The sequence below is a fragment of the Sabethes cyaneus genome, chromosome 1, assembly GCF_943734655.1.
Source record: "Sabethes cyaneus chromosome 1, idSabCyanKW18_F2, whole genome shotgun sequence".
NCBI lineage: Eukaryota > Metazoa > Arthropoda > Insecta > Diptera > Culicidae > Sabethes > Sabethes cyaneus.
Genome location: NC_071353.1, coordinates 4,802,311 through 4,826,678, shown reverse-complemented (window position 1 = coordinate 4,826,678; position 24,368 = coordinate 4,802,311). Strand labels below are relative to the sequence as shown.

At 42.8% G+C, this 24,368-nt stretch overlaps 7 protein-coding genes across 7 annotated transcripts; 4 read left to right on the top strand and 3 right to left on the bottom strand.

Annotated features, from left to right (window-relative positions):
- Positions 1–343: 343 nt before the first annotated feature.
- On the bottom strand, positions 344–4,262 carry LOC128734782 (titin homolog). The gene is made up of 2 exons (XM_053829130.1): positions 623–4,262; positions 344–516 (listed from the first exon to the last, which is right to left on the bottom strand). The coding sequence occupies exons 1-2, from the start codon at positions 4,260–4,262 to the stop codon at positions 344–346; spliced, it is 3,813 nt and encodes a 1,270-aa protein (XP_053685105.1).
- A 2,023-nt stretch (positions 4,263–6,285) lies between these two features.
- On the bottom strand, positions 6,286–7,714 carry LOC128737689 (diphthine methyl ester synthase). The gene is made up of 3 exons (XM_053832420.1): positions 7,651–7,714; positions 7,344–7,549; positions 6,286–7,284 (listed from the first exon to the last, which is right to left on the bottom strand). The coding sequence occupies exons 2-3, from the start codon at positions 7,476–7,478 to the stop codon at positions 6,508–6,510; spliced, it is 912 nt and encodes a 303-aa protein (XP_053688395.1). The 5' UTR covers positions 7,479–7,549; positions 7,651–7,714; the 3' UTR covers positions 6,286–6,507.
- Positions 7,715–8,481: 767 nt separating this feature from the next.
- On the top strand, positions 8,482–10,607 carry LOC128737501 (probable tubulin polyglutamylase ttll-15). Its single transcript, XM_053832194.1, has 2 exons — positions 8,482–8,791; positions 8,854–10,607. The coding sequence occupies exons 1-2, from the start codon at positions 8,759–8,761 to the stop codon at positions 10,444–10,446; spliced, it is 1,626 nt and encodes a 541-aa protein (XP_053688169.1). The 5' UTR covers positions 8,482–8,758; the 3' UTR covers positions 10,447–10,607.
- A 427-nt stretch (positions 10,608–11,034) lies between these two features.
- On the top strand, positions 11,035–11,712 carry LOC128738139 (dynein axonemal light chain 1). The gene is made up of 2 exons (XM_053833067.1): positions 11,035–11,189; positions 11,265–11,712. Exons 1-2 carry the CDS (start codon positions 11,035–11,037, stop codon positions 11,710–11,712), a joined length of 603 nt encoding a protein of 200 aa, XP_053689042.1.
- Positions 11,713–11,789: 77 nt separating this feature from the next.
- Positions 11,790–13,155, bottom strand: LOC128737789 (vacuolar protein sorting-associated protein 26C). Its single transcript, XM_053832541.1, has 4 exons — positions 13,014–13,155; positions 12,704–12,784; positions 11,960–12,638; positions 11,790–11,906 (listed from the first exon to the last, which is right to left on the bottom strand). Exons 1-4 carry the CDS (start codon positions 13,068–13,070, stop codon positions 11,821–11,823), a joined length of 903 nt encoding a protein of 300 aa, XP_053688516.1. The 5' UTR covers positions 13,071–13,155; the 3' UTR covers positions 11,790–11,820.
- Positions 13,156–13,391: 236 nt separating this feature from the next.
- On the top strand, positions 13,392–15,091 carry LOC128734729 (zinc finger protein ZPR1). The gene is made up of 2 exons (XM_053829060.1): positions 13,392–13,603; positions 13,787–15,091. Exons 1-2 carry the CDS (start codon positions 13,493–13,495, stop codon positions 15,089–15,091), a joined length of 1,416 nt encoding a protein of 471 aa, XP_053685035.1. The 5' UTR covers positions 13,392–13,492.
- Positions 15,092–17,185: 2,094 nt separating this feature from the next.
- LOC128737024 (uncharacterized) lies at positions 17,186–20,887 on the top strand. Its single transcript, XM_053831606.1, has 5 exons — positions 17,186–17,329; positions 17,502–17,668; positions 17,736–19,262; positions 19,762–20,231; positions 20,295–20,887. Exons 1-5 carry the CDS (start codon positions 17,198–17,200, stop codon positions 20,729–20,731), a joined length of 2,733 nt encoding a protein of 910 aa, XP_053687581.1. The 5' UTR covers positions 17,186–17,197; the 3' UTR covers positions 20,732–20,887.
- The last annotated feature ends 3,481 nt before the right edge of the window (positions 20,888–24,368 follow it).

Genomic DNA, 24,368 nt, shown 5'->3' with positions numbered 1-24,368 from the left:
GATAAAACCAGGACAATAATTGTTCGTATAATATATATGACTTTATGCTCAGCACGTGACAGTACAGATGAAGTATTCAGGCAATAACAAATTTGTATTCTACGCGGGGGATGCTATAAAGTATTTATAATCTACAAATTTTTTGCGTCAAACAACTTGTTAAGCACTTTATATTTTTATTTATTTCTAAAGCTTCAATCACAGTGTTACATGTTTCTAATTATCTCCAATAGTGCTGTTGTTAGGTGCTACCCAAATAAAGTAAACAGTTCCCGACTTAGTTCAGAAACCTATGTGTATTAGGATTGTACGCGTGGTGTGCCGGCTAGCCGTTGACGTCCCGTTACTTCCGTACCGTTCCGGCGCTTTGGTTACGCTTCCGCATGTGCTTCGGCAGCACTCGCATCAACGTTGAATCGATCTGTACCGGCATGGTGCGCTGACGTGCGATAAACAGTTTCTGTGTATCCAGCGAGTTGTGTTTTTTACCCTCGCTTAATAAGCGTGCTTTTCCATCTGGAAAATTAAAAAATAAAAATGGAATAGAAACAAATACTTCTCCTTGGAAACAAAATTTCAAGCGTGGTTATGCAACACGCACTTGGAGACAATTCTTACTAACTTGATCTGGACGAAGCGTTGTCTTTATTTTCTTTTTCATCCGAACCAGCACTGCTTGGTTTTTTGTCCGCTGAAAGGTCACTAGATGTTACTGGACTTTCCTTCGGGCTCGATGTCATTTCACTGGATGGTTTCTTGTCAGGGGATTCGGTTTCTGACCGGGCAGACTCATCATCCCGTGTTGAATTCCTCTGCACGGCCGTTCCCCGTGCTAGCATCGTTCTGCGAGCTACGGCCTCGGACTCTTCGATATTCAAACTATGCATTGGCCGACGCGGTTTTTCTGAACGTCCTTCCTCTATCGGCTCACTGCGCTCTTCTGGGTTCTTCTGATCTACCTTGACCTGAATTACACCCGTATAATCTTCCAGACTTTCCGTCGACTGGTCCTCGGTGAATGTTTGCATTGTGCTTTGATAATCTCGTAGTAGCTTCCGTTTGTTCGACTGGAACTGCCGATACGATCTTTGTATCGTGGATGCTGCCTGCGCTTCAGCCTCTTTGTGTTGTTCTTCACGCTCAATAAATTCATCAAGAGACCTGTCAATGGCGCTATTACCGAAAGAAGCATATGGAATGTTAGTCTGCGAGCCTTTTCTTAAAACTCCTCGATTCGCATGTACCGTCGTCTGTGACGGCAGCGTTGACTCCGTGTCGGTGGACATTATCGTTTCCAAAGCCGTCCGAACGTTTTTATCATCCATTGGTTCTTCCTCTCGATCCGGTTCATAATAGTCAGAGTCTGCCACCGAAACTGAACTTGCCAAAATTTTATTTCTTATGTTTCCAATATAATAACCATCAAATTCGTCTTCCTCGTCCACGTAATCTGAATCGTATTTTCGAGGGTTCACATACTCGGAATCCTGCCTGGATAGATCCACTTGTTCTGTCATACTCCGTCGAATTCGAGGTTTTAGCTGTAGAGGCTCCGTTAGGCTTGAATCGTCTTTAATGTTATGCATTTGATCCAGCAGTTGCTGGCTACGATTCGAAGCTGCTGCCATCGGATTAAATATGTCGATATTCGAATGATCTACCCCATCACTAGCACCGGATTCATCCGGTCCATTAGTGACGGGGTTGTCCGCTAAAAAATCATCGGTAAAAGTTCGTTTTGTTTGCTCTCGACGGATGTTTGCAGGTGTTTCTTCTGTTACTATAACATCATCGTCATCGTCCTTCTCTTCACTTTCCAGTGTCGCAGCGGATTTTTTAGGCGAACTCTCCTCAGTTTCCAATTCTGTCTTTTTCAACGAATAGAATAATGCTTCGGCTGAATTCTTGTCGAACGAAGCCAAATCAACCTTTTTAATCTCTTCCAGTTCGGTACTCTGTGTCTTGCCGGTCGGTTTAGATTCGGAAGAAGGAACTTCACGTTGAATGCACGGTTCCTCAACGACTTCGTCTTGGGATTCTACATTATCCTCCATCTTGTCACTGGAAGCATTAGCTTCATCCTCTTTTTCTTGCGAGCTATTTGTTTCCTGTACAGGAGTATTTTCTTCGACTTTTTCGGATTTTAAATTACCACTCGGTTCGGATTCAACTTCCGTATTATCAGTGTTTCCATCCTCAGCAATCTGTTCCGCAACTGGCGCAGCTGGTTCTATTGGTTCTTCGATGATTTCAGCGCTAGAATTTTCTTTAACGCCGTTGTCAAGCGATTCTAATTCCTCTTGCGGCAGCTGTTCTGCACTTTCCTCGTCAACTCCCGTTCGGCTATTGACGGATAGTTCTCCCTCCGGCGGCTCTGACCCGTCTGCCTCCGATTCCTTAGCAGACTCCTTGGAAATTCCCTCAGACTGTTCGCTAGCATTGATTTCGGATTCAGATTTCTCTCCGGAAGGTTCTTTCACCAAGTTTGCCGATACGTCGTCCGACATAGTATCATCGGCTTTTTCTATTGAATTCTTTGCGTCGGTTGGTGCGATTTCTTCTGTTTTATCAACCTGTTCTGCTGCGTCGACAGGAGTTTCTCCTTCCGAATCGGGCAAATCATTCTGCGTTTCTGGCAGTGGATCGGAATTTGATTCTTCCAAAGACAGAACATTTTCTTTCGGGTTACTATCATCTTGTGAAGTGGGTGCGTCAGTCACAGATTTTTCGCTGCTCTTTTTCGGAGAATCAACTTTCTCTTCAGCGACGTCATTAGTTTTCGAGGAATCACTAACTGAATCGTCAATTTTCGTTTCAACAACTTCATTGATAGCAACTTCTTCATCAATTGGTTCTGCCGCTTCTTTCAACTCTTCATTGGATCCAGCTGTTGTATTTTCGCTAAGTTTTGCCTTGTCATCGGACTTGGGATCAGTTTCGCCTGTATCGTCAACAGATTCTTCTGCTGGTTTCGTTTTCTCATCATCAGATCCTGGTTGCGCATTCTCGCCATCTTCGACAGGAACGTCTGCTATTTCATCAGCAGGTAGTGGCTCATCATTTGAAGAAGTTTCTCCTACTTTTTCCAAACTTTCTCCTCCAGATCGATTGCTATCATCTGTTGGTTTATCGCCCACGTTTTCATCGTACTCAGTTTCTAGTTGCTCACTGTGTTCAGGTTTGTTTTCTTTCAGATCTTCACTTGTGGGCTCTTCAGTAGGAACATCCGGTAGGTTCGGCATTTCTTCGTTCGATGGATCCTGATTGGTAACATGTTCGACTGCTTCCGTATTCGTATCAACTGTATCCTGACCTTCGGGTTCATGTTCGGCTGCAGCTTCTTCCGAAAATGATTTCAAAGGTTCAATCGCTTCTTCGGTTAAATTTTCATTTGCTTCAACTGTTTCGCCAGGTGCATCCGTTAAATCTAACGCATCCTCCTTTTCAACGGCGCTTTCTACTGGATCTTCTCCATCATAAACAACTTCTTCAACAGCTTCTGCCGTGCTTGGTGCTGATCCACACTCACTATCTTCATGATTTACCATGCTTACGTTTTCCTCTGGTGGATAAGAGCTCAAATCTTCACAATTGATAGGATGTTGCAAATTCTCCACAGTAGCAGCGTCAACCGATGCTGAATCTACCTCTACCGCTTTAGTATCTTTATTCACTTCGTCCGATGTCAACACAGTTTCAGTAAGCACTGTTAACACAGAATTTGCTACGGCTTCAGCATCAATACTGAGACCTTTACCAATAGAGCTTTCCTTTGAAATTTTCCCATTCGTTCCTTCCGTAATATTTTCATCCGAATTGGTTGCACTTTTTTTCCTCTCCTGCAAATCTGGCCCATCATTTTTATCCACAGATTTCGCCGATCCCTTGGATTCTTGCTGCCGTATACGTTTCTTTCGTTTTTCGCGCGAAGCAGATGTAGCACTTCCACCGCTTCCCTCGTTATCACCATCGCTTTGGGCCTGGATACCACTAGAAGAACTGCGGTCTCGACCAGCACTGGAGCCACCGCTAGAATTGCCTTTTTCGTCACGGCAATTCTCCCTGTAATCGGCGTACACTTTATGAGCACTGAAGTTTCTATAACCCTTATCGAGCTCACCGTCACGATCGCGAATCAAACTTTCGAAATATTCTGCCGCGTGGACGTATATATTCTTTGGATTTTCTTTAATAACACTCTTCGCTAGACCTTTCATTAATTCCGGAAGGCCGTCCGGCACCTTAGGCGTCGTAATAGGCATGCTGGTACTAGTTAGTGCACTTCCAGCACGGTCGAAGGTTCGAATGAAAATGGTCTTCGAAGGCCAAATCTGTTCACGGGAAAATTTTCCAAAGCACCGCAGCACTATAATTAATGATATGCACGATTGTTTGAATCGATAAAAGTACCTGCAAGGGACTAACTCGCTCAGTTTACCCTGTGCCTGAAAGAACACTTCGAAAGTCCCTGCAAGGATGCAACCCCTGTTAGAGGTAATTAATTTTCAAGGGTTAGCCAGCCGTTGCCCGGGATACACTCGCGTAACAACAAACAAAACAATCGCTGAACTTTCGGTAGGCAATGAAACGGACAGAATAGCGTATACAATCCGTTCGATGAAAATATGTACGGTACGTAGATATAAACGAGTCGCTGACCGTCCGCATATACTGGCCCTTTGTGTTGGTGATGCTAATGCGAGGTCAACGTGGTCTGTATTAGCGAGATGATTATGGGATGGAAGGACATGACCGAAATAGTGCCGCACCGCATTTAGTAGTGAAACAGAAAAGAAGAACTAGAAGCGGCGAGGTCAATGTTTAGAAACCATTGCTGCTTTGCGTGTGTTCCACAAGGCCGAATGAATCTGAATTTAGTGTTTTTTTTTGTTAGTTTATAACTCACAAGAAAATGGATACAAATAAATATTTAATTGTTTTCAAATTATTCAAATCATTTATGGGTTAAGCCTCTGGTTAATCTTGTGAGCCCTCATATAGAAATCTATTGATTAATGCTTTAGCTATGATTTCGTAAAATGAAAAATGCCTTTCTACTATTTTACAAATGTTTTCATTACTATTTTTAATCGGACTTTCGTCTTATAGCACACACCGTTATTGCACATACGGTTTGAACATGATCAGAATAGGATGGCAAAAATGATGATGATCGGGACCACCCTCACTCAGAAAGTGACACCTTAAGTTCCTTTCTCAAATTTCCCAAAAAGGACAAAAATTTTGAACAAAATCGGAACATAGCGGTAGAATTTTTTCATGGAATTGCTGTAGAGAGAAACCTTCTGTGGGCAGACTGCCTTAATGCCCAGGCACTATCGGCATTTTTATCATTCTTTGTTCTTGACAAATCACTAGTAGGTATAGAGGCTTTAATGTAAAGCACAGTAGACTCTCGGAAAAGTTAACTCTCTGAAAAGTTAAGCGAATATCAGCTCTCATGCAACGCTCTAAAAAGTTAATTTTTGCCTTAACTTTTCTGAGAGTTTGAATTTATTGGTTGTCCAAGCGTTCGTCCACGCACGTCCCAACAAACATTTTTGTTTAAGAGTAGCTTATTCAACTATTGCATAGCTAAAATCAACGGAACAAGCAGTTGATAAGCTGCTGTACAACAAAAATGTTCCTTGGGGTGTGTTCAGCTTCTATCTTTATTTCTCATTTTTCGGTTTATTGTCGCCAGTCAACAGGGATTAAATTAAACTCTTGTACCGGACAGTTCCAACAATAGTTCATTACGGGCACATAGTTACTTCAGGATTATTGATAACATTAACATACTGGAAAAGCGCAAACTCAGATTGAATTTTAAATGCAAAAGAAGGAACTAAAAATAAGCGCGAACATTATCAAAACGTAGTCGCAGGCTACGAAAAAACAAAAGTAAACTAGTAAACCGACTATTTTAAACTTACTGAAAGGAACTACAACTAAGTATTATTTCATAAAGATCTTACTACACATTTCTTTTCATTAGAACTTCTCAATACAGAAAAATGTGTGCCTTTGTATTTATCATTTTCAATGATTTTTAGGACTACTCAGAAAAGTTAATCGACCCATTCCCCAATCGATTAACTTTTCCGAGAGTCCACTGTATTAGCAATGAGTCACATTACTATGCATTGTCGTTACTTATGACCAGTTATATAGATATAGTGCTATGTCCGCTCGCAGCAAGAGAAATCAGCGCAGACAAAAGAAAAGTTAAAAAGGGCGGTGTAAGAAAAGGCAGTTGTGTCCTTGAACCTTTTATTCCGTCATCTAATGAGTTGAAAATACAGACGCTAAGCAAGTTGACCACATAGCTCCAATGGCTAGACTGTCTAACTGTTACAACACGCTAAATAGGAATATATTAAAATATTGACCTGGACGAGCTTTACATAGAGTTCAAGGCTGAAAAGTTGATAAATAATCGTTTATTTAACATACAACACAAACGATTTCAAAATGCGAAACACGCACGTCGTCATGAAGTTAGTCTCAAGAGGTAGAATTGCTGTCTAACGTTGTGTCCAGCTTGAACATATGAGCTGGTTCGTCTTTGATGGCTTTTTTGAGCAGCTCCTTTAGATTATCGTCACAAAACTGCTGCAAATACTCGATCTCCATCGGATGCATCTGCGGTGCCGGAATGATGAGCGAATGCAGCGGCCCTCCCAGGTCGCTATCCTTTAATTCCTTCAAAGTGCACGCTTTGATCTGCTGAGTTTCGTGACCCACTCGAGCCAAGCCAACTACAACTGTCCGCTCGGATAGTTCCATTTTCCATTCATTTTTTCTTCGATTGTGTACCAGCTGTAGGAGTTGGTCGGCGGCTTCGCTACAACTCATAAACCGTGGAGGTTGATATTCACGAACCTTTTTCATGAGGGATTCTAGCGTCGGCTCCTTCACTCGAATGTCTAGCAGGCAAAGCGTGTGCAGTCCATGCTTCACATTTGCTTCAATTTTATCGTAGAAGCTATCTGGACACCAGGTATCAGTCCAATACGGGATTGATACCGTTTCGCCAAAATGATACAACTGTAACCCACAGCACCCAATTGCATTCATGATGGACGCATTGTGCACGACCATTGAAGGAATAAACATCTCTTTAGCTCGTAGCAGCAGATCCGTGTGAGTAGTAGCACCGAAGGGATCCCCTACTACTAGAAAAGCGACGTCCTCCTTGTGAGCATTACAAAGAATTACATCAGCACCCTGCTCAACTAGTTCACGATCAGCTAAGATTAGCTTTCGCCCATAAAATTCCTCCTGAAAACACACCAAGCTGGTTATGCACTATCATGTTCAATCATGAATCAGATACTTACTAGTTTCTCCTGACCACAGGTTAGAATGGAAGTATATGATTCCAGATAAACTCGATGACACCGTTTGACGATTTCCAATCCTTTGATTGTAATGTCCTTGGGATCTCCCAAACCAAGCCCAATCACGTAAAACATTCCGGCTTGCCTCTTTACTGCACCTGTATTGAGTCCGAACTAATAGGAAAATCAGCTGATTTCTTTCAAGGCTAGTAGCAAACGAAAAAAAAATCTTAGCACCAGAATTGTTGCCTAGTAACCACCAAATCACCAGTATTCAGTATTACTACAGGAAAGCGCATGTACGTACCAATTTTAAAGAATGCTCACATCTGGTACCGTTAACAGCATGCGTGTTTCCTTTTTCCTTGTTGTTTCGTTTGTTTTTGTATACGATTGACTGACAGACCTGACAGTGTGTTTTGTTTGCTCTGCTGTGTTCTATGTATGATGCGACTTTTGGTTGACAGCTTATACAGAGTGCGTTCACAGATATATAGGATTTTTCGGATTTTTCCGACATGATAGACCGACGAGACCGACAGTTTTCACCGTTTTCACACTTGGCTTTGGTTTCGCCCAGGCCACACGACACGGATGCATTTTGTATTTATGATGGTTAAGTTGGATTTATTTTAACCATTTTAACAGATATTAACTAACAAATAGTGATACTCACTTATTTATGTATCTTCCATGCATATCGTCTGTACATATGCATAAATGTTTCTATATCCAAAATTAATAGTACTCAAAAATAACTTTAAATGTTATCAAATTGGTACAACGATTCACAAGAAGATAGCTATTATTTTTTTATGTTGAGTCGTACAACATAAGTTAACAACATAACATAACAACAAGTTACACGACCTAATAACGTTTAACAACATTTGACTATTCAAATATACTACATTTTTTGGTACTCAAGAATTTATTATACTTGTACATACATCAAATAGCATATTTTAATATATTTAACATATAAATAGTGGATGTTTCATACGCTAAAAATTGTTTTGCTTCGTAAAAATTAGCTCAGGTAGACTTTCTTTTGTTCACTAAAATTCGTTCTCCAACGTGGCGTCGTGCCCAAGAGTAGGGCTATAAATTATTCGGTCAAGCGTGACGTTTAACAACAAACTCGCTCGTATAGGTATACTACAATTCTGTTTCCCAGTTTTAGTCCTCGCTCAACATTAGTCTAAGCCGGCCAACTAGTATAATGTGGTTCAAATATCAGAAGAATTTCGTGCAAACGGGTTGAGACACAAACGCCATGATTTCCAAGTGCTAATCGATTGTTAATTTTGAGTAGTGAAGCTTCCATATTCGTCTCACGCGCGGATAGCATTACATTCACACCACACACGACAGCACTTGACCTACATATTTCAGTTAGCCAGAAGCTTGAAGACATGTCGGAGAAACGAAAGCTAGATAAAAGAAAGGTATCCTGTGCTTCTAATTCTCGCCAATTATCGTATGTTTAACGTTGTTTAAATGGTTTCAGCCTGAAAACTCTTTAAAAATAAAACATGAAGATAAACCTTCTGGAGCAGCGAATGAAACAACACCACAAGTAGAGAATGTTAACTGTTTTTTCGACCTGCGAACGAAGCGAGGACAGCTTTTGTTCTTTATCGTAACTGTTCTTGCGGCCTCATTGACTCAATGTCTTCCAAAGGATGTCTTGATCAATATGTTGCATTTGACTGAACAAGAACATTGTAAACCAGAAACGAAGATCGTAGAAAAAATAGTTCACAGTATAACCACGGACAGACCGAAGTATGTGATATACGGGCGAAATCCATCCGGGGGTCATTTGATTCATGTTCACAACGTACTCCGAAGGTTGGGGCTGGAGCAAGTCGAAAACACAACAGACAATTGGGATTTGATGTGGGCTCACGATTATCCATATAGAAAGCTCAATTTGCATCACCTGAAACCACACCAACTGGTAAACCATTTCCCGGGTTCAGGTTACATTACAAACAAAGTAGACTTATCCACAACGGATATAAGATATGTTCCGAAAGCGTTCAAACTACCAAGCGAAACGAAGGAATTCAAAGGTTTTGCTCTTAAAAATCCAACGAAGATGTTTGTTCAAAAAAACAATCAACATCGACACATTCAAATAAAAAAACTTGAAGAGATTGATTTCGGCAACAACGAAACCTTTATTCAAGAGTTCATTGATAATCCACTTCTAGTGGACGGATATAAATTTGACATCGGAGTGTACACCGTAATCACATCGGTTGACCCACTGCGAGTTTACATTTACAAAGGTGATGCCCTCTTTCGGTATTGTCCCGTCAAATACTACCCATTCGATGCGGACAATGTCGACAAGTACATAGTGGGAGATGACTATCTTCCCAGCTGGGAGGTGCCAGCATTGAAGCCATTCTATACAAAGCTCGGCTTCGGAATGAAGGAGTCTTTCGACGCGTACCTGCGCAGTGTCGGCCGTGATCCAACGACCATCTGGGAGCAAGTTGAAGATGCCATCCGATTGGCTATTCTCAGCAAGGAATCTCTGCTGGCCAACATTCTACCACGCTACGCCAGCAAGCGAAACTTCTTCGAAATGATGCGTTTCGATTTAGTGGTGGACAATACGTTGCGTGTTTTTCTCATGGAAGCCAACATGAGTCCTAATTTATCATCCGCGCACTATAAACCGAATCGTCTCTTGTACGAACAAGTCATCTATAATTTCCTACGCCTTGTAGGCGTGGGATCCGACCTGCACCGAGAGTCTTTCCGCAAACGTTCCACCGAAACGGAAGCGATGGTTTCATCGCCGAAAAACATCGTAGTTCAAGCGAACCGCTGTGCTGAAGCACCGTGCACCGAATCATGCGCTCCGGAGGAATGTTCCCTGTGCGTTAGCTGTCTCAGTGGAGCAGATCTCAAGGAACTGCACGGTGCCTTCCGGGAGCACAGTAACCGTGGCGATATGAAACGAATTTTTCCAGTGCCAAAAGCCGACCATCTACCGGTCGATCCGGCGGAGATGAGTGCCAAGAATCGGTGGATGAGTCACTGGTTTGAGGAAAAGTGCCAAACAGATTCATCTTACTGCTATTAGACATTCCGTTCTGCTGAAAAGAAAGTTTTTTTTTATTACAATGGCAATCCATTTCAGGTGTTGGTTTTTTTTGTCAGACCGTTACCTATAATTTTGGTTGTAAGTTTTAAGACAGTCATAACAGTAGTTATGTTTACACTATTTTAATGCAAAAACCTAATAAAAACCATATTTTAAAAATAAATTAGCTACAGAATTAATTTATTTATTACTCGATAAGATCAGATGTGTTTGATTTATATTGTTCTTTGTGAATACTTGATATGCATTCTAATACATAAAAAAGAATATGTACTAGCAAAATCAAATGAGGACATTTTGAATTGGCAGTATCGTTTTAATGCTCTATATGTGTGGCGTTTTTGAGTTGAATTTCTAGTATTCCTCACAACTTAAATATTTTAAACGCAGTATTTCCTTCATAGAACATGCCTATTTATTACTATGTACCTAGGTATATAATATTTTCCTTTTGCGTAGATAAAGTGGTTACCAGGGTTACCATAGAAACAAAATAACACATCTCGTTTCTATCGAAAACAACAATTGAGTTACAAACTCTCGAGCCAAAGAAAATAATAAAATAAAATGAATGCGAAAGCTACTACGATCAAAGAAGCGCTTAAACGTTTGGAGGATCGCGCCAAAACGAATCCCTGCGATGAGAAGGAGATCGACTTGTGCTTCCAGTGGCCACCGATTGAGAAAATGGATACAACGCTGTCCACATTGGTTGCATGCGAGTAAGTACTAGTGAGCAGAGAAAGTTTATATAATGCAATATGCATCTAATTCCTGCAATGGTTCGCCGCTTGCAGGAAATTGTCCCTCTCAACGAATATGATTGACAAAATTTTTGGTCTTAGCGGAATGAAAAATTTACGTGTCCTCTCATTGGGAAGAAACTACATCAAAGCCATATCCGGGCTGGAAGGCGTTAGTGACACTCTGGAGGAACTTTGGATCAGCTATAATCTGGTCGAAAAGCTGAAAGGCATAAATGTATTAAAACGGCTTAAGGTGCTTTATATGAGCAACAATTTGGTGAAGGATTGGGTTGAGTTTAACCGTTTGGCCGATCTGCCAGTGCTGGAGGATTTACTTTTTGCCGGAAATCCGCTTGTTGAGTCGATGGAGGAGAGTGTATGGCGAACGGAGGCCAGTAAGAGATTACTCTCGCTCAGAAAGCTAGACGGCGAAACGGTCATACGTGAGGAAACCGACAGCCAACCCCAGTTGGCGCCCGGAGCTCCGGATAAGGCATAAACAAAGTCCTAGAATATTAATTTCAAGAAAAAGAAAGGCATTTCAGGATAAACATTTGATTTGATTCGATTCGATCGGCCACTATATATTTGCTGTGAAAATTTAAAACTAAGCTGTCCTTTTTAATAAAATCTGAAAATTTTCAGTCACCAGGTAATCATCGCCAAAGACGACTACTAAATTCACCTCAAACTCTAAAATTTAAATAGAATAAGATTCTCAACTTCATTTGATGTTCAATACTTACCGACTTTGAAATTCTTTGTTATCAACGTTGGACACGTGAACAATCGGGGAAACGTGATGTAGATCGGAATGGGTACCTTTGGGCAGACGTTACCGTCCGCAATCTGGATGTTTTGTATTTCGGTAGCGTCGCGAGCGTAACCTTCGGCGCAGCCACACGTTTCGACACGCACAAGTTGAATTTCGATTGACTTTATCGGCACTTCGGTGTGGTGCACCGTTAAGTTCCCCGTGAAGGGCTGCGTCACGCAGGATTCGGTCGAATCGAGAACACCGGTAATCAGAAACCTCGGAATGGCGATTCGCTCCTTGGCCGTTTTTTGCAATGTTTCCGGACTTATCGAGAAACTTACTTCGGATTTTTTCTCTGAAGCCCGGCTCGGCCGGTATTGGATGATAAATTGTTGTGTTTTGCAGGCAGTTTTGGCGAGGAAGCTGCGCTTCATTTCGCATTTAAGCATGTAGGTGATGTTGACGAACACCCCATGGTAGGTTTCGTACAGAATTTTTGGTTCCTTCGGACAAATCAGTGGAAGCTCGAAAGGGATTTCGGTCGTTCCAGCGGGCAGTTTACCCGACGGGGCCAGATCGCTGTGCTGGTTAAGAAGCGATATGGGCTTCACTGAATTGTACAGCGCTTCGAATATGCCAACATTTTTATTGCTAATCGTGAGATTTACCTGCGAGGTATAAAGAGCTATGTTAGGTTGAAAAATATATTGACTTATCCCTGGCCCTGACTTACCAAACCTTCGAGGGACAAAACAATTCCCTCGTGCTTAACTTCGGAAGAGCTGATGATTTGCACTACGCCGCTAATAGTTTCCTATTGAAAGCATAAGTAAGCAATGAGTATATCAGAATTTGTAGACTACCATTTAAGAACAATGACAAAAAATCTATAATTTGATGGTTGATATACTACTTCCAGTAAGCCCATGAAGTAATACAAAGCGAAAAGTGGCGCTACATTAGACAAAATGTAGTTTTTCAAATTTAAATGGTGTTTAAAATTCAAAGTTATAAAAATACATCGCTTATCAAACTTTGCCTACCCCTTCATAGTATACTTTATTGCCTCGCCTAAGTTTAATATCCAAACTTAGTGACATTTTAGTACACTTTACATCTGCAAAAGGTCAATGTCTTGGAATATTACTTCACAATTTTAAATATAATCTTTAGCTAAAAATTTGTGTTGATTTCGTTGATTTTGATTGTTCATTAATCTTGATTTTCTACTGCTGTTTCTATGTTGATAAGTTATGAACGCACACCATCGTCTTTTAGAGGAAAGGAAATTAGACCAGTGTTCACTGAGCTGAACGTCTTTTTTTCTCTGATGAAGTTTCTCGAGAATGACAAACGTCAACGTCATACGCGAGAGGCGAGACAAGCACGAGAACGCAGTCTGTTGTTGTCCATCATTATCTGCCTGCCCATGTGTATTTCGGAATTGCGGAATAAGTAGAGCGAAGTTATTTGTTTCGATTGCAATAATCTTTTGAATTTCTGGTACAAAAAACAAATCAAAATGACAACGGAAACGGCGACGGCTCCAATCTTTCCAAAGTTGGACGTGGACGAGGAACCTGAACTGGGTGTAACCGAGATTGAATCGATGTGCGTGAATTGCTATGAGAATGTAAGTAGAAAATAGATGCAATAATAGCTTTTCTAATAAATATTTTATGCGCTTTTTTGAGTTTAAAATTTCAACTTGAACCGTCCTGGTAATGAGCAAAGTTTTGCCAACTTTACTAGGGTTTAAAATGAGCCTACCACCTTTACTCACACAGAATAACTTAATTTTTTATTCTCAACACAGGGTATTACGCGTCTACTCCTTACGCACATCCCGTTCTACAAAGACGTGGTCATAATGTCATTTTCCTGTGAGCAGTGTGGCTTCCAAAATAACGAAATCCAGTCGGGTGGCGAAATTGCTGCCCGCGGAGTTCGCATTACAGCAAAAATTAACCTGCTGGAGGACCTTAACAGACGGGTGGTGAAATCGGACTATTCCAGCGTTCGGATAGAGGAGCTTGATTTTGAAATTCCTGTTCAATCGCAGAAGGGAGAAGTCACCACGGTAGAGGGGATAATCGATCGGGTAATTCGAGGTTTGGAACAGGACCAGCCAGTTCGCCGGATACAGCACCCAGAGGCAGCCGAGCAGATTGATACGTTTGCCGACAGGTTGAGGGAATTGAAAGACACGACGAAACCGTTTACGATAATTGTCGAGGACATTTCGGGCAACAGTTTCGTGGAGAACCCGTTTGCGCCCAATCCCGATCCGAATATGACCATTTCGCACTTCAAAAGAACGAAAGAACAAAATCATCTGTTAGGCATTTTTAATCAAGATGAAATAGAAGGCTCCCCTGGCAACTCCAGCGAACTGGCGGTTGTTCCGGAAGAGGAAGATAAGTTACTCAAACCAATCGCGGAAGATGCGTGGCCATTGGAGGAGCTGCACGGTGAAGTTCTGCAGTTTCAAACAAACTGTCCAGAGTGTGCCGCATCTTGTGAAACGAACATGAAAGTAACTACGATTCCTCACTTCAAGGAAGTCGTAATCATGGCTACGGTATGCGACAATTGCGGTACTAGAACAAATGAAGTCAAACCAGGCGGTGGAATTGAAGAAAAGGGAGTTAAAATTGAGGTTACTGTTCGTGGTAAAGTGGACTTTTCGCGAGACGTACTCAAATCGGAATCATGCAAGCTGTACATTCGCGAATTGGAATGTGAGGTAGGAGCCGGTGCACTCGGAGGTCGTTTCACTACAATCGAAGGCCTGCTGACGGCGATGAAAGAACAGCTGGTAGAAAGCACCGGTATGTTCATGGATTCCAATGATGAAGAAACAAAACAGCGAATGGATGTCTTCTTTGGCCAACTAGATGCGGCCATCGGAGGCAGCAAGCAGCTGACCATCGTTCTGGATGACCCGACGGGGAATAGCTACGTTCAGTCATTGAATGACGATGGAACACCGGATGATGCTTTGCGGATAACCAAATATCACCGGTCGCATGAGCAGAACGAGGAACTTGGACTGAATGACATGAAAACGGAGAACTATGAAGAGGAGCATGTTGAAGAAGAGCAAAATGATGAAAGTTAGATTTAGCAGAAATTTATATTTCATGTCATAAATCTACGATAAATAATTATAAATTTTCGCAAAGCATCAGTTTAGTTTAATATTTTCAAATCAAAAGAAATGTCAGAAAATACATCTTATATATAAAAATGGAAGTGAAAAAGTTCGACCGCGCATCACTTGAGAACGGAGCGTCCGATTTGAGCCGTCTTTTCTTTATTGTGTTCGTTTCCACCACCGCTATGTTTTTACGGCGAGAAAAGTTGGAAAATTTACTCGGAAGATAGGAAAACTCGAAAAATTAGTTTTCCATATAAAACCCGCAACGCATTGTATGCGCCATGTCGTTGGCTGCTATGATCGTCGTACGATTTTTTGCAGCACCATTGTCGTATTCAAACAAACACGTGGTTACCTTCATTGGAATCGCCACATCTAACAATGCTATTAAACATTTTGGGGGTTTAAAATTTCAGAAAATAACCAATCAATAGGTCCAACTTATTAATCAACCTAAACTCGAGCCTAAAGTGTCAGCAATAAAATTCGTTAATTTCATTCATTCGTTCATTCATTTATCAAATTTATGAAACAAACACGAATCATTTTTATTCCTTTTTACATCGGATGCGTAGCCGGAAGATCCAGTGCAGGTTAACAAAAGGTTTAAGCACTAAATTCACTAAATTGCCACTTCCCAATCGTCAAATGAAGAATACATTTTGCATATGTTAACGGATTATGAGCATATTCGGTTTAACTGAATATCAAGCTAATAAATCAACAGTAAGAGCATATGATTTAGAATTTTTTTAAAAATAGTGAACGAAGCAACTATTATACATCGTATTTAAGGGATCAGTCCCGGCGTAGTGGTTAGCATTCACGCCTTTCACGCCGAGGACCCGGGTTCAAATCCCAACCCCGCAGAAGTCACGAATGACCCAAGCTGGTTGAAGTGACTATAATCAAAACAAAAAACAATCGTATTTAACTTTCAGTCGACTTTATTTCGTATTAGACTCTTTAGAGGTGTAAAAAGGTTTATAAAATGACGCTTTTATGTTAAATTGGTTTAGTGCGTGAATTACCAAAGGAACAATACAGCGTTCAATTGATTTTGTGGAATAATAAAATTTAGTTTGTTTTGAGAATTGGGAATAACAGTTATCGAGATTCAGCAATGCAATTCCTTTGGGTAATTCTTATCAATAGATTTATGAATCAAAAAAAAAAATAAAAATCTGATGACTATTGATATTGAATACATATCAGAATATAAAATTGGCCCTTAAATTATCGAGAAATTCCAAAGTTGCAGCAGACGATATTAGCCGTCGTACCAAATTTTACAACAAATATATTAACATCCAGTATTACTATTTTTAACCAGCAGAGTTTATAAAACAAGACTCAATGCAACTACCACAAACACGACTGTTGATATTGCGGGGATTGGCAAACCAACTTTTACACCGATATGCATTTCTTACTAATGACTTAATACAGTTGTTAAATTTAGACATTCTCTGAAATCCCAGCGTTTAATAAACCAAACGCAGAACTCCTTAGATAACGGCAAAACTTGACTTATACCTAGAAAATATCCCTTTTTCTAAAACGCAGCAGGAGTTCATCTGAAGTTTACATGTCGTATATTTAGCCCAATTTGTGGCAGTACGAAGTTTGCCGGGTCTTCTAGTTTATTAATAAATCTCATACTGATAGGAATAAATAAAACAGGACGACTTTAACTGAGTAACATTATCTGGTTAAAGCAGCTTTAAATTTTAAAATCTTTCTGCACGTCGCACATGTCGCCTCTCACATCCTTTCGTATGTGTAAACATTTTAGGAAGCATATTTCCAATTCGATTCATGTATCAAACCGGCACGCACTGGTGTGCGTTCGGCAGCCATCAACAAAACAGGTATAATTTTTGACAACTTCTCGTCTGCACTGCACGCACACACGTGTTATAGCAAAAATCGCCGTCGAAAGCAGACAAATTTTCGCGTGTGCATACACAACTCTACCTAACCGAACACTCGTCGTCAAAGGAAAGCAGAAGGTACTAACAAGAAGCTGCTGTATAGTACGAAAGGCTCACCGAAGGTAAAAATGTAATGCGAAAAATGGCTGAATCGAAAAGATCTACAACAACTTCGTCCTCATCGAGCAGCAGCAAGTCGCGAAAATCGCGTAGTGAATTGATCCGCACCGTCGTCGGAAGTTATTTGAAGCAACGCAACTACGTGGTAAGTGATCGGAAATAATTCCTTGCGAGGTAGCGACTAATACAGCAACACCAACAACAGTTGTTCTCAGTTATGTTGAAGTTAACCTAGAAATTGTAACCTACCAAGAAGGAACGACCCGTCTGCTGTTGCAGTTTTTCACTTAACCCTTGTTATTGGTGTTTCATTGCAGGTGAATGACCGTTATCGTAAGTCCGATTTGATCCTAACGCAATCCGTCGAACAATTCGTAATGAACACTGCCATCAAGAACGAAATATCTAAGGCAAATAGTTTTCTGTTTTCAAACATCTTCTGCCTAAACAACAATCCAGCTCAAGTTGAGCTGCATTTCACCAAGTAAGCATTATATTGCTATGTTCATTTTAACACAATAGTCAATCTGCTATGCTTTTCCCCTTTTTAGACTTTGCAATTTTATCGAATGTCAACCGGAGCAAGTTCGACTCGAACTGTCGGAACTGGTTAATCCCTTACTTTGCCATCTGTACATTGAAATGCTGAAAGGGCGCGATTGGCGTCCGGCAATCGAGTTCCTGCGGAATCACGCTCCACTGCTGGGCCATATCGAACCGTCGTCGGCGCCAGTTGGCAATTCCCCGCTGATCATGAATCAGAAAATTAACGGAACAGTCGAAGACCAGCAGACCGCTGGTATTCCCGTTTCAACGGTGCAGCATGCAGCGATCGTGTACTCACCGGCGTCGACAGTGGCCACTACGAATACCGCCGGTGCATCCAAACTAGAAACATTTAAACAATTAATCAGCAAATTGTCACAGATCACCCGCATTCAGGATTTGGAAAGTGATCCGCTCACACTGCAGTTCCGATCCTGTCAGTACGAAATCCGCCTTTGTCAGGCGGCTGTTGTTGCGCTACGTCGATATTTGGGCAAATACGGCCATTCGTTGATACTTCACATCTTGCGAAACTGGTTCTACTTCGACACCAGCGACGACAAAGATTTTGCTGACTACAGTCCGGATACGGTGGAATCGGAACAGTCGAAGAAACCTCGGTTGGTGGTTGCCAATGGACAGGAACTAATTAATGGAGATATTTCGATGGAGCTCGACGCTGTGGAAGCTCCTGAACCGGAGTACAATTTCTCCGAACACACAGAGGAGGAAAATAATAAACACCTACTACGGAATGGTTTCAGTCATGGTTTTCTTTCGCACAAAATTCGTCAGCTAAATCGTGGCGGTTTTGATGCGGATGGTAATGCGTTAGAGAATCGTGGACGGTCTGCCGAGCTTTCCACGGTTAATATGGATGACGATGATGAAGATGATAGCGCAGAAGATTTGCCGTCACTAGAGGAACTACCGGCGAAGGTGGAAGATGCATCGTTTCCAGATGGTAGTGAGCAACAGCTGGCAGATGATATTGGTGGTTTATTTCGCAAAATAACTTCAGCGGAACGGTTGCGGAAGTTGCGCGAATGTCAGCAAAGACTGTCCCACTACATGGCGCCACTTTGCGTCTACCAGGTGGAGAACGTTGACGATCGGTTAACGTCGGTGGCGATCGACTCGGACAGTTGTCACCTGGCCAGCGGATTCGAGGATTCTTCCATCATGATTTGGTCGGTCAACCGCAGTACGCAGATTGGCCGAAAGCCGTACGCTACCGTACAGGATCGGCAATGCAGCTGGAATGTGACTTCATGTGATAGTAGGTTTAGTGAGGATGATGAGGAGGAAGAGGATGAAAGCGACGCTGCTGCTAGTGGAAATGATTGGAGGGAGGAAACTGCACACCACTCAGATAGTGCACGAGATGGTAGCAGCTTGGGGAACTTGTTTCGCGTCCGATCGCAATCGGAGATTAATAGGCTGAACAAGCTGCTGCCTGTTTACAGCAGGCGTCAGAACAAACGTGAGCGATGGAAGCAATTTATGGAGCGCCGGTGCAGTGAAAATGTTTAGTAAGTATGCGGGAGTAGTCACTATTCTCTGCTATTTATTGTTTTTTGGCTTTTTCCTGATTGCAAACGGCCTAGACAGTAATCACCTGCAGAAGAAATCCGGTTCTTCCGTTATTTGCTTGGGAACTTTAAGGTCACTTTAGATTAATAGAGTGCGATCTTGGTATCAAATTAATAGCGCAATTTCATTATATTTAAATAATTATGAATAGAGACACAACACTTTAAAAAATCTAGTTCGTTCCACGAGCTTAAAAAAATGCTTGTGTAGACCAAACAATTTCCGTTAGCAAGGAAACTGGCGTCAAATAAAAACCGGGATCACCGAAAGGTTGGCCTGAAATGCTTTCTCTTCGTTGGACTTCAACTTTGAGTCTTTTTTTTAAAAAAACTTTTGATTTTGATCATGAAAATCCGCGAAAACTAAGCAGCATTTTTAATTAACATGCACGGCGAACAAATTATACCATTTCAACATTATTTCTGTTTTTTCAACTAGCACCGAAACGGGAGGAGTGACGCTGCGCGGCCATTCCAGTGCCATTACCGATCTGCTCTTCTCCGGTCACGGTCCGTTACTGATGAGCGTTTCACGGGACCGAACCATGCGGACGTGGCACGCATCCGACTATAACTGCCGAGCAGTCTACCGAGGTCACAACCACCCGCTCTGGTGCGTTGCGGAAAGTCCTACCGGCTTGTACCTAGCCACGGGGTCACGCGATACCACGGCACGTCTTTGGTCAACGGAACGGGAATTTTCACTGCTAACCTTCGTGGGCCATACGCAGGACGTCGATGCGGTTGCTTTCCATCCGAACGGAAACTACCTGGCGACTGGGTCGACTGACTTGACCGTCCGACTTTGGTGCGTCGCCACTGGGAGGCTACTTCGGGTCTTTACCGATTGTCGACAGCCGATCCAAACGATTTGCTTCAGTCCGGACGGAAAATACCTGGCGGCCGGTGGTAGGCTTTCAACTACATTTTTTTTTATCTAAGCAATTCTGATTATTTTATTTTATTCAACAGGTGAAGAAAGCCGGGTAAGAATTTTCGATCTATCCGCTGGTTCTCAGTTAACTGAACTGCGTGATCACACATCGGCAGTGACGTGTGTTACCTGGAGCTCAAACGGGCACCATTTAGTATCGGCCGGTGCAGACGGTATAGTGCGCATTTGGGATGCAGTTCGAATGGTTTCATCTTCCTCGACGTCTGGTGGCAGTGGTGCATCGACTGGTAGTCAGCAAAATGCAACCAATAGTCCTAACGCTGCTACCGCTAGCAGCAGTAGCAACAGCGGCATCAGCTCAAGTAATTCTACGAATCAGAAAAGTTCCAACTCCAGTGGCTCTTCGTCATCAAGCAATAATCTCCTGCTGGCCTATGCGACAGGTTGCCGCCGAATCTACCGAGTACGCTACAATCACCTCAACGTAAGTCTCGGTTGTATAGGCAACAGCTAAAACGCACGAGTTTTAAGTATTATTTATTGCTACTCTTTGTCGTTCTCGTCCCCCTTGTCCCCTTTCATATACTCAGAGTGTTCCGCTGTTGAATCCTTTGCGGCAGCATGTTTAGTTTATACTAGTTGTCCTAGATGGAACGGAAATAATGTGACGCAGAAGTTGTGTGAGAAAATAAACACACAAATGTTGTAACTTAATGGATAGAATTACGTGAAAAGCTAACGTAGCTAAATATATCACGGCCTCTTCATTGGCCCTCGGTCTCATTGGACAACAGGCAGACAATGTTGGAAACGTGCGGGATGAAAATGTACTATTATTACGAAACCTAACATGCTTCTTGGTATTATGGATGACATCGATATCATCGGGATCGGCCGCAGAACCTGACAGTATGAACCCTTTCAACTGGCAGCGACTTGATAGCGGGAAGACATCATAACAAAAAGCAACCATTACGATAGTAAGTGAGATAATTTGTACACTTTCGGAAGATTATTTACAAAATTAGAAAAGATTTGAAAATTGTACGCAACCTGTGAAGAAAAGATTAGTAAACTTAAAAATAATCGTAAGTAAATTGATCAGATTAGTAGAATAACCAGTGATTAATTAGTGAACTGTAAAATAGGATTCAGAAAGCAGGCAAAAACAGTGCGCGGAGATAAGAATTTTCGGATGATCAAAGATTGATACAGGAAACCGTGAGTGTACGGAGGGAAAAGCATCGGCGAAAACAATTTATTGTGAGTTGTGAAAAGTTGGGAAAAGAAATAATTTGTAACATTAATAAACCTCCAAATTTCAGTTTGAGCTGTACAACAAAATACTGCTACAAAAAAAGTTTACCGAAAATTCACAAAAATAAATAAAAAGAGAACTCGGAGTTCCTCAAAACATCATGATCGAGTCTACCAACGCAGATCTGGACCTCACGCAAACACCTTGCGCAGCATGTGGCAATGTCTCGCCATCGAATGGAGAGATGATCGGGTGTGACGGCTGCCAATCTTGGTTTCACTATCGCTTTGTGGGCATCACCGACGACACGCGGCCCGAGGATTTCGTGGCCAATTCGGCGGAGCAAAAGCTGAAAGAGATGGAGGAAACTCAAAAACGGCTGGAGCAAGAAATGGCAGCGGAGGCTTTAGTTAAAAAGGAAGGAGAGGGACTTTAAGCGAGCTCTGCAACTGAAGCGTCTGGATTTAGAGCAGCAACTCCGTGTAGAGGAGAAAGAAGATGAATACGCTCGTCAGGAACAGCTCTGCTCGAAGAAAGAAAGCAAGCTCAGCGAATGAAAGCGCGGCAGGAGCAGTTCATGAGCGAGATGGTGAATCTGGATGAAGAAGTTAGGTAGTGGAAAGTCGCTGAAAAAAAGGTCGAACGGCTGTCTTCGGTAAATCCGACACCAGGAAGTTCCGGAAAGCCGTTGCAAAAACCGAAAGTAAGTAAAGCAACCGTACACGGAGCAAGACGAAAAGGACGACGAAGACGAATCCACGACAACGAAAGATCCAGCGAAGAAGAAGGCTCCGAAGATGGCAAAGATGTAGAGACGATAAAGCTGAAAAAGACCAATCCGAAGGTCAAAACGGACCAAACGAGCCAAAACGGGCTGGGGCAGCAACGATCGGGGCCGACGAAGGTTTAAGTTGGAGCCACCGAAGGCGGAAACACTGGCGAGCTTCGTTCCGTTCGGGACTGCAGTGGAGCAGCTTTGTGAGCACATGGAAGCAGCCGAACTGAAACAGCATCTTGTAAATCCACTACTGGTCCAGGATCTATTGGACAAACGTGAGTGGGTGCGCTACAAACGCGGCAAAAAGCGGGTGACACTACGGACTTTCACCAATTTCATTTCGGAGATTGTTTCCGATGGCTGTGAGGCAAACGTCTGCCTGGACTGCAAGCTGCTGAGCAAACCCGTTGCGGAAGTTCGACCTGGAAAAGGGAAAGCGAAGGAGAAAGGTGCAGTTTACAGCCATGGCGAAGGTTCGAGTGGGGTCGACAACGAAGAGCGAAGGAAGCAAAAGGCGTGCGGGCGTACGGATCACCGACTGCGATACTGCGAAGACGTCAAGAAGCTGCCGTATGTCGACCGGATGCAAATAGTGAATCGTCTCAAGCTGTGCCAAGTGTGCCTCAATGAACACGGAACAGCTCAATGCAAGTTTAAACTGCGGTGCAGCGTCGGAAAATGCAGAGAAGCCCGCAATCCTCTCCTACATCCGGCGCAGGGGGTAGTCAGCGCTCATATCCGGATCGACAGTCTTACATTCACCCTTATTCTGCGAGGCGAGTGACGTGACTATTTTGGATTCGCCGCGAATCCGGTGACAATTGTCACCTAGGTGACTCGCTTTGTTACCTAGGTGACACGGTTTGTCACTTAGGTGACAGGGGTTTGTTAATTAGGTGACTCGGTTGTCACCTAGATGACTCGACTCGCCGCGGCGAGTCACGGCGAGTGACAATTGTCGTATTGAGTCATGTGTCTCGCAGAATAAGGGTGATTGTTTCGGATGATTCCTGTGAACCTTCACTGAGGCGAACGGACGGTTACAGTTCTAGCGTTCCTGGACGACTGATCAGTGACGTTAATAGAGAAAAGCCTGGTGGATCAATTGGGAGCTGTCCCAACAAACGTTTGTGCTGAATAACGGCTTATCAAGCGCTTGTTACCCGGTGATTAGCTTAATTAAGGTACTAAACAAAAAAGTGTTTGTTGGGGTCGACGTCGCGGATAAGCTAACGATTAAATGGACGGCGGATGAAAAACTATTGCTGGAAATCGTTCGTACGGTTGGGAAATTAATGCTGCCGCAGCAAAAGCTGAACGCTTACATGCGCAGACTACCGATCGCGTCGTACAACGGACGTCCGGAAATGCTTATCGGGTTGTACAACATGCACACGTTCGCCCCGATTGAAGCGTAGATCGGCTCCGTTGCCGATCCAATTGGAATGCGATGTAAACACGGCTGGACTGTCTACGGACCGAGGCAAGCAAACGCACTTGAAGCAAGTGAAGTTTACCTCAGCGTTCACCGTGAAATCACTAACGAAAGTTTGCACGACCTTCTAAAAACCCATTACGCGTTGGAAGAATCGGTGGTGAGCGTGCCGCGGGAGTCAGCTGAAGACGAGAGAGCGCGGGAGATGTTGGAGCTAACCACCAAACGAATCGGCGATCGTTTCGAGACTGGACTTCTATGGAACACAGATGATCCGCAGTTTCCCGACAGCCATCCGATGGCGTTGAAGAGGCTGTAGCAGTTGGAAAAGAAGCTGGAAAAGGACCCGGAGCTACACCAAAACGTTTGCCGACAGATCGACGAGTACCAGGAGAAGGGGTACGCGCACCTGGCAACGGCAGAATAATTCACCAAAACGGAACCAGGTAAGGTGTGGTATCTTCCATTAAATGTCGTCCGGAATCCTAGGAAGCTAGGGAAGGTGCGGCTCATTTGGGATGCTGCTGCCGCAGTACAAGGTGTCTCCCTCAACTCCAAACTGCTGAAGGCAGCCGACATGCTTGTTCCACTGATGTCCGTCTTAGTCGGTTTCCGAGAGCGTAGAATCGCCTTTGGCGGTGACGTACGTGAGATGTATCATCAGCTCCAGATGATCGCTC

Bases quoted from the DNA above. Each gene is read 5' to 3' on its own strand.
- LOC128734782 (XM_053829130.1), bottom strand. From the start codon at position 4,262: ATGCCTATTACGACGCCTAAGGTGCCGGACGGCCTTCCGGAATTAATG. The intron at 517-622 runs GTTAGTAAGAAT...TTAATTTTCCAG, and splicing joins CAACGCTTCGTCCAGATCAA to ATGGAAAAGCACGCTTATTA.
- LOC128737024 (XM_053831606.1), top strand. From the start codon at position 17,198: ATGCGAAAAATGGCTGAATCGAAAAGATCTACAACAACTTCGTCCTCA. The intron at 17,669-17,735 runs GTAAGCATTATA...TCCCCTTTTTAG, and splicing joins GTTGAGCTGCATTTCACCAA to ACTTTGCAATTTTATCGAAT. The intron at 19,263-19,761 runs GTAAGTATGCGG...TTTTTCAACTAG, and splicing joins CGGTGCAGTGAAAATGTTTA to CACCGAAACGGGAGGAGTGA.
- LOC128738139 (XM_053833067.1), top strand. From the start codon at position 11,035: ATGAATGCGAAAGCTACTACGATCAAAGAAGCGCTTAAACGTTTGGAG. The intron at 11,190-11,264 runs GTAAGTACTAGT...CGCCGCTTGCAG, and splicing joins TCCACATTGGTTGCATGCGA to GAAATTGTCCCTCTCAACGA.
- LOC128737689 (XM_053832420.1), bottom strand. From the start codon at position 7,478: ATGTTTTACGTGATTGGGCTTGGTTTGGGAGATCCCAAGGACATTACA. The intron at 7,285-7,343 runs GTAAGTATCTGA...GTGTGTTTTCAG, and splicing joins CCTGTGGTCAGGAGAAACTA to GAGGAATTTTATGGGCGAAA.
- LOC128734729 (XM_053829060.1), top strand. From the start codon at position 13,493: ATGACAACGGAAACGGCGACGGCTCCAATCTTTCCAAAGTTGGACGTG. The intron at 13,604-13,786 runs GTAAGTAGAAAA...TTCTCAACACAG, and splicing joins GCGTGAATTGCTATGAGAAT to GGTATTACGCGTCTACTCCT.
- LOC128737501 (XM_053832194.1), top strand. From the start codon at position 8,759: ATGTCGGAGAAACGAAAGCTAGATAAAAGAAAG. The intron at 8,792-8,853 runs GTATCCTGTGCT...AAATGGTTTCAG, and splicing joins GAAAGCTAGATAAAAGAAAG to CCTGAAAACTCTTTAAAAAT.
- LOC128737789 (XM_053832541.1), bottom strand. From the start codon at position 13,070: ATGTCACTAAGTTTGGATATTAAACTTAGGCGAGGCAATAAAGTATAC. The intron at 12,785-13,013 runs GTAGGCAAAGTT...TGCTTTCAATAG, and splicing joins ATAAAGTATACTATGAAGGG to GAAACTATTAGCGGCGTAGT. The intron at 11,907-11,959 runs GTAAGTATTGAA...TTTAAATTTTAG, and splicing joins AACAAAGAATTTCAAAGTCG to AGTTTGAGGTGAATTTAGTA.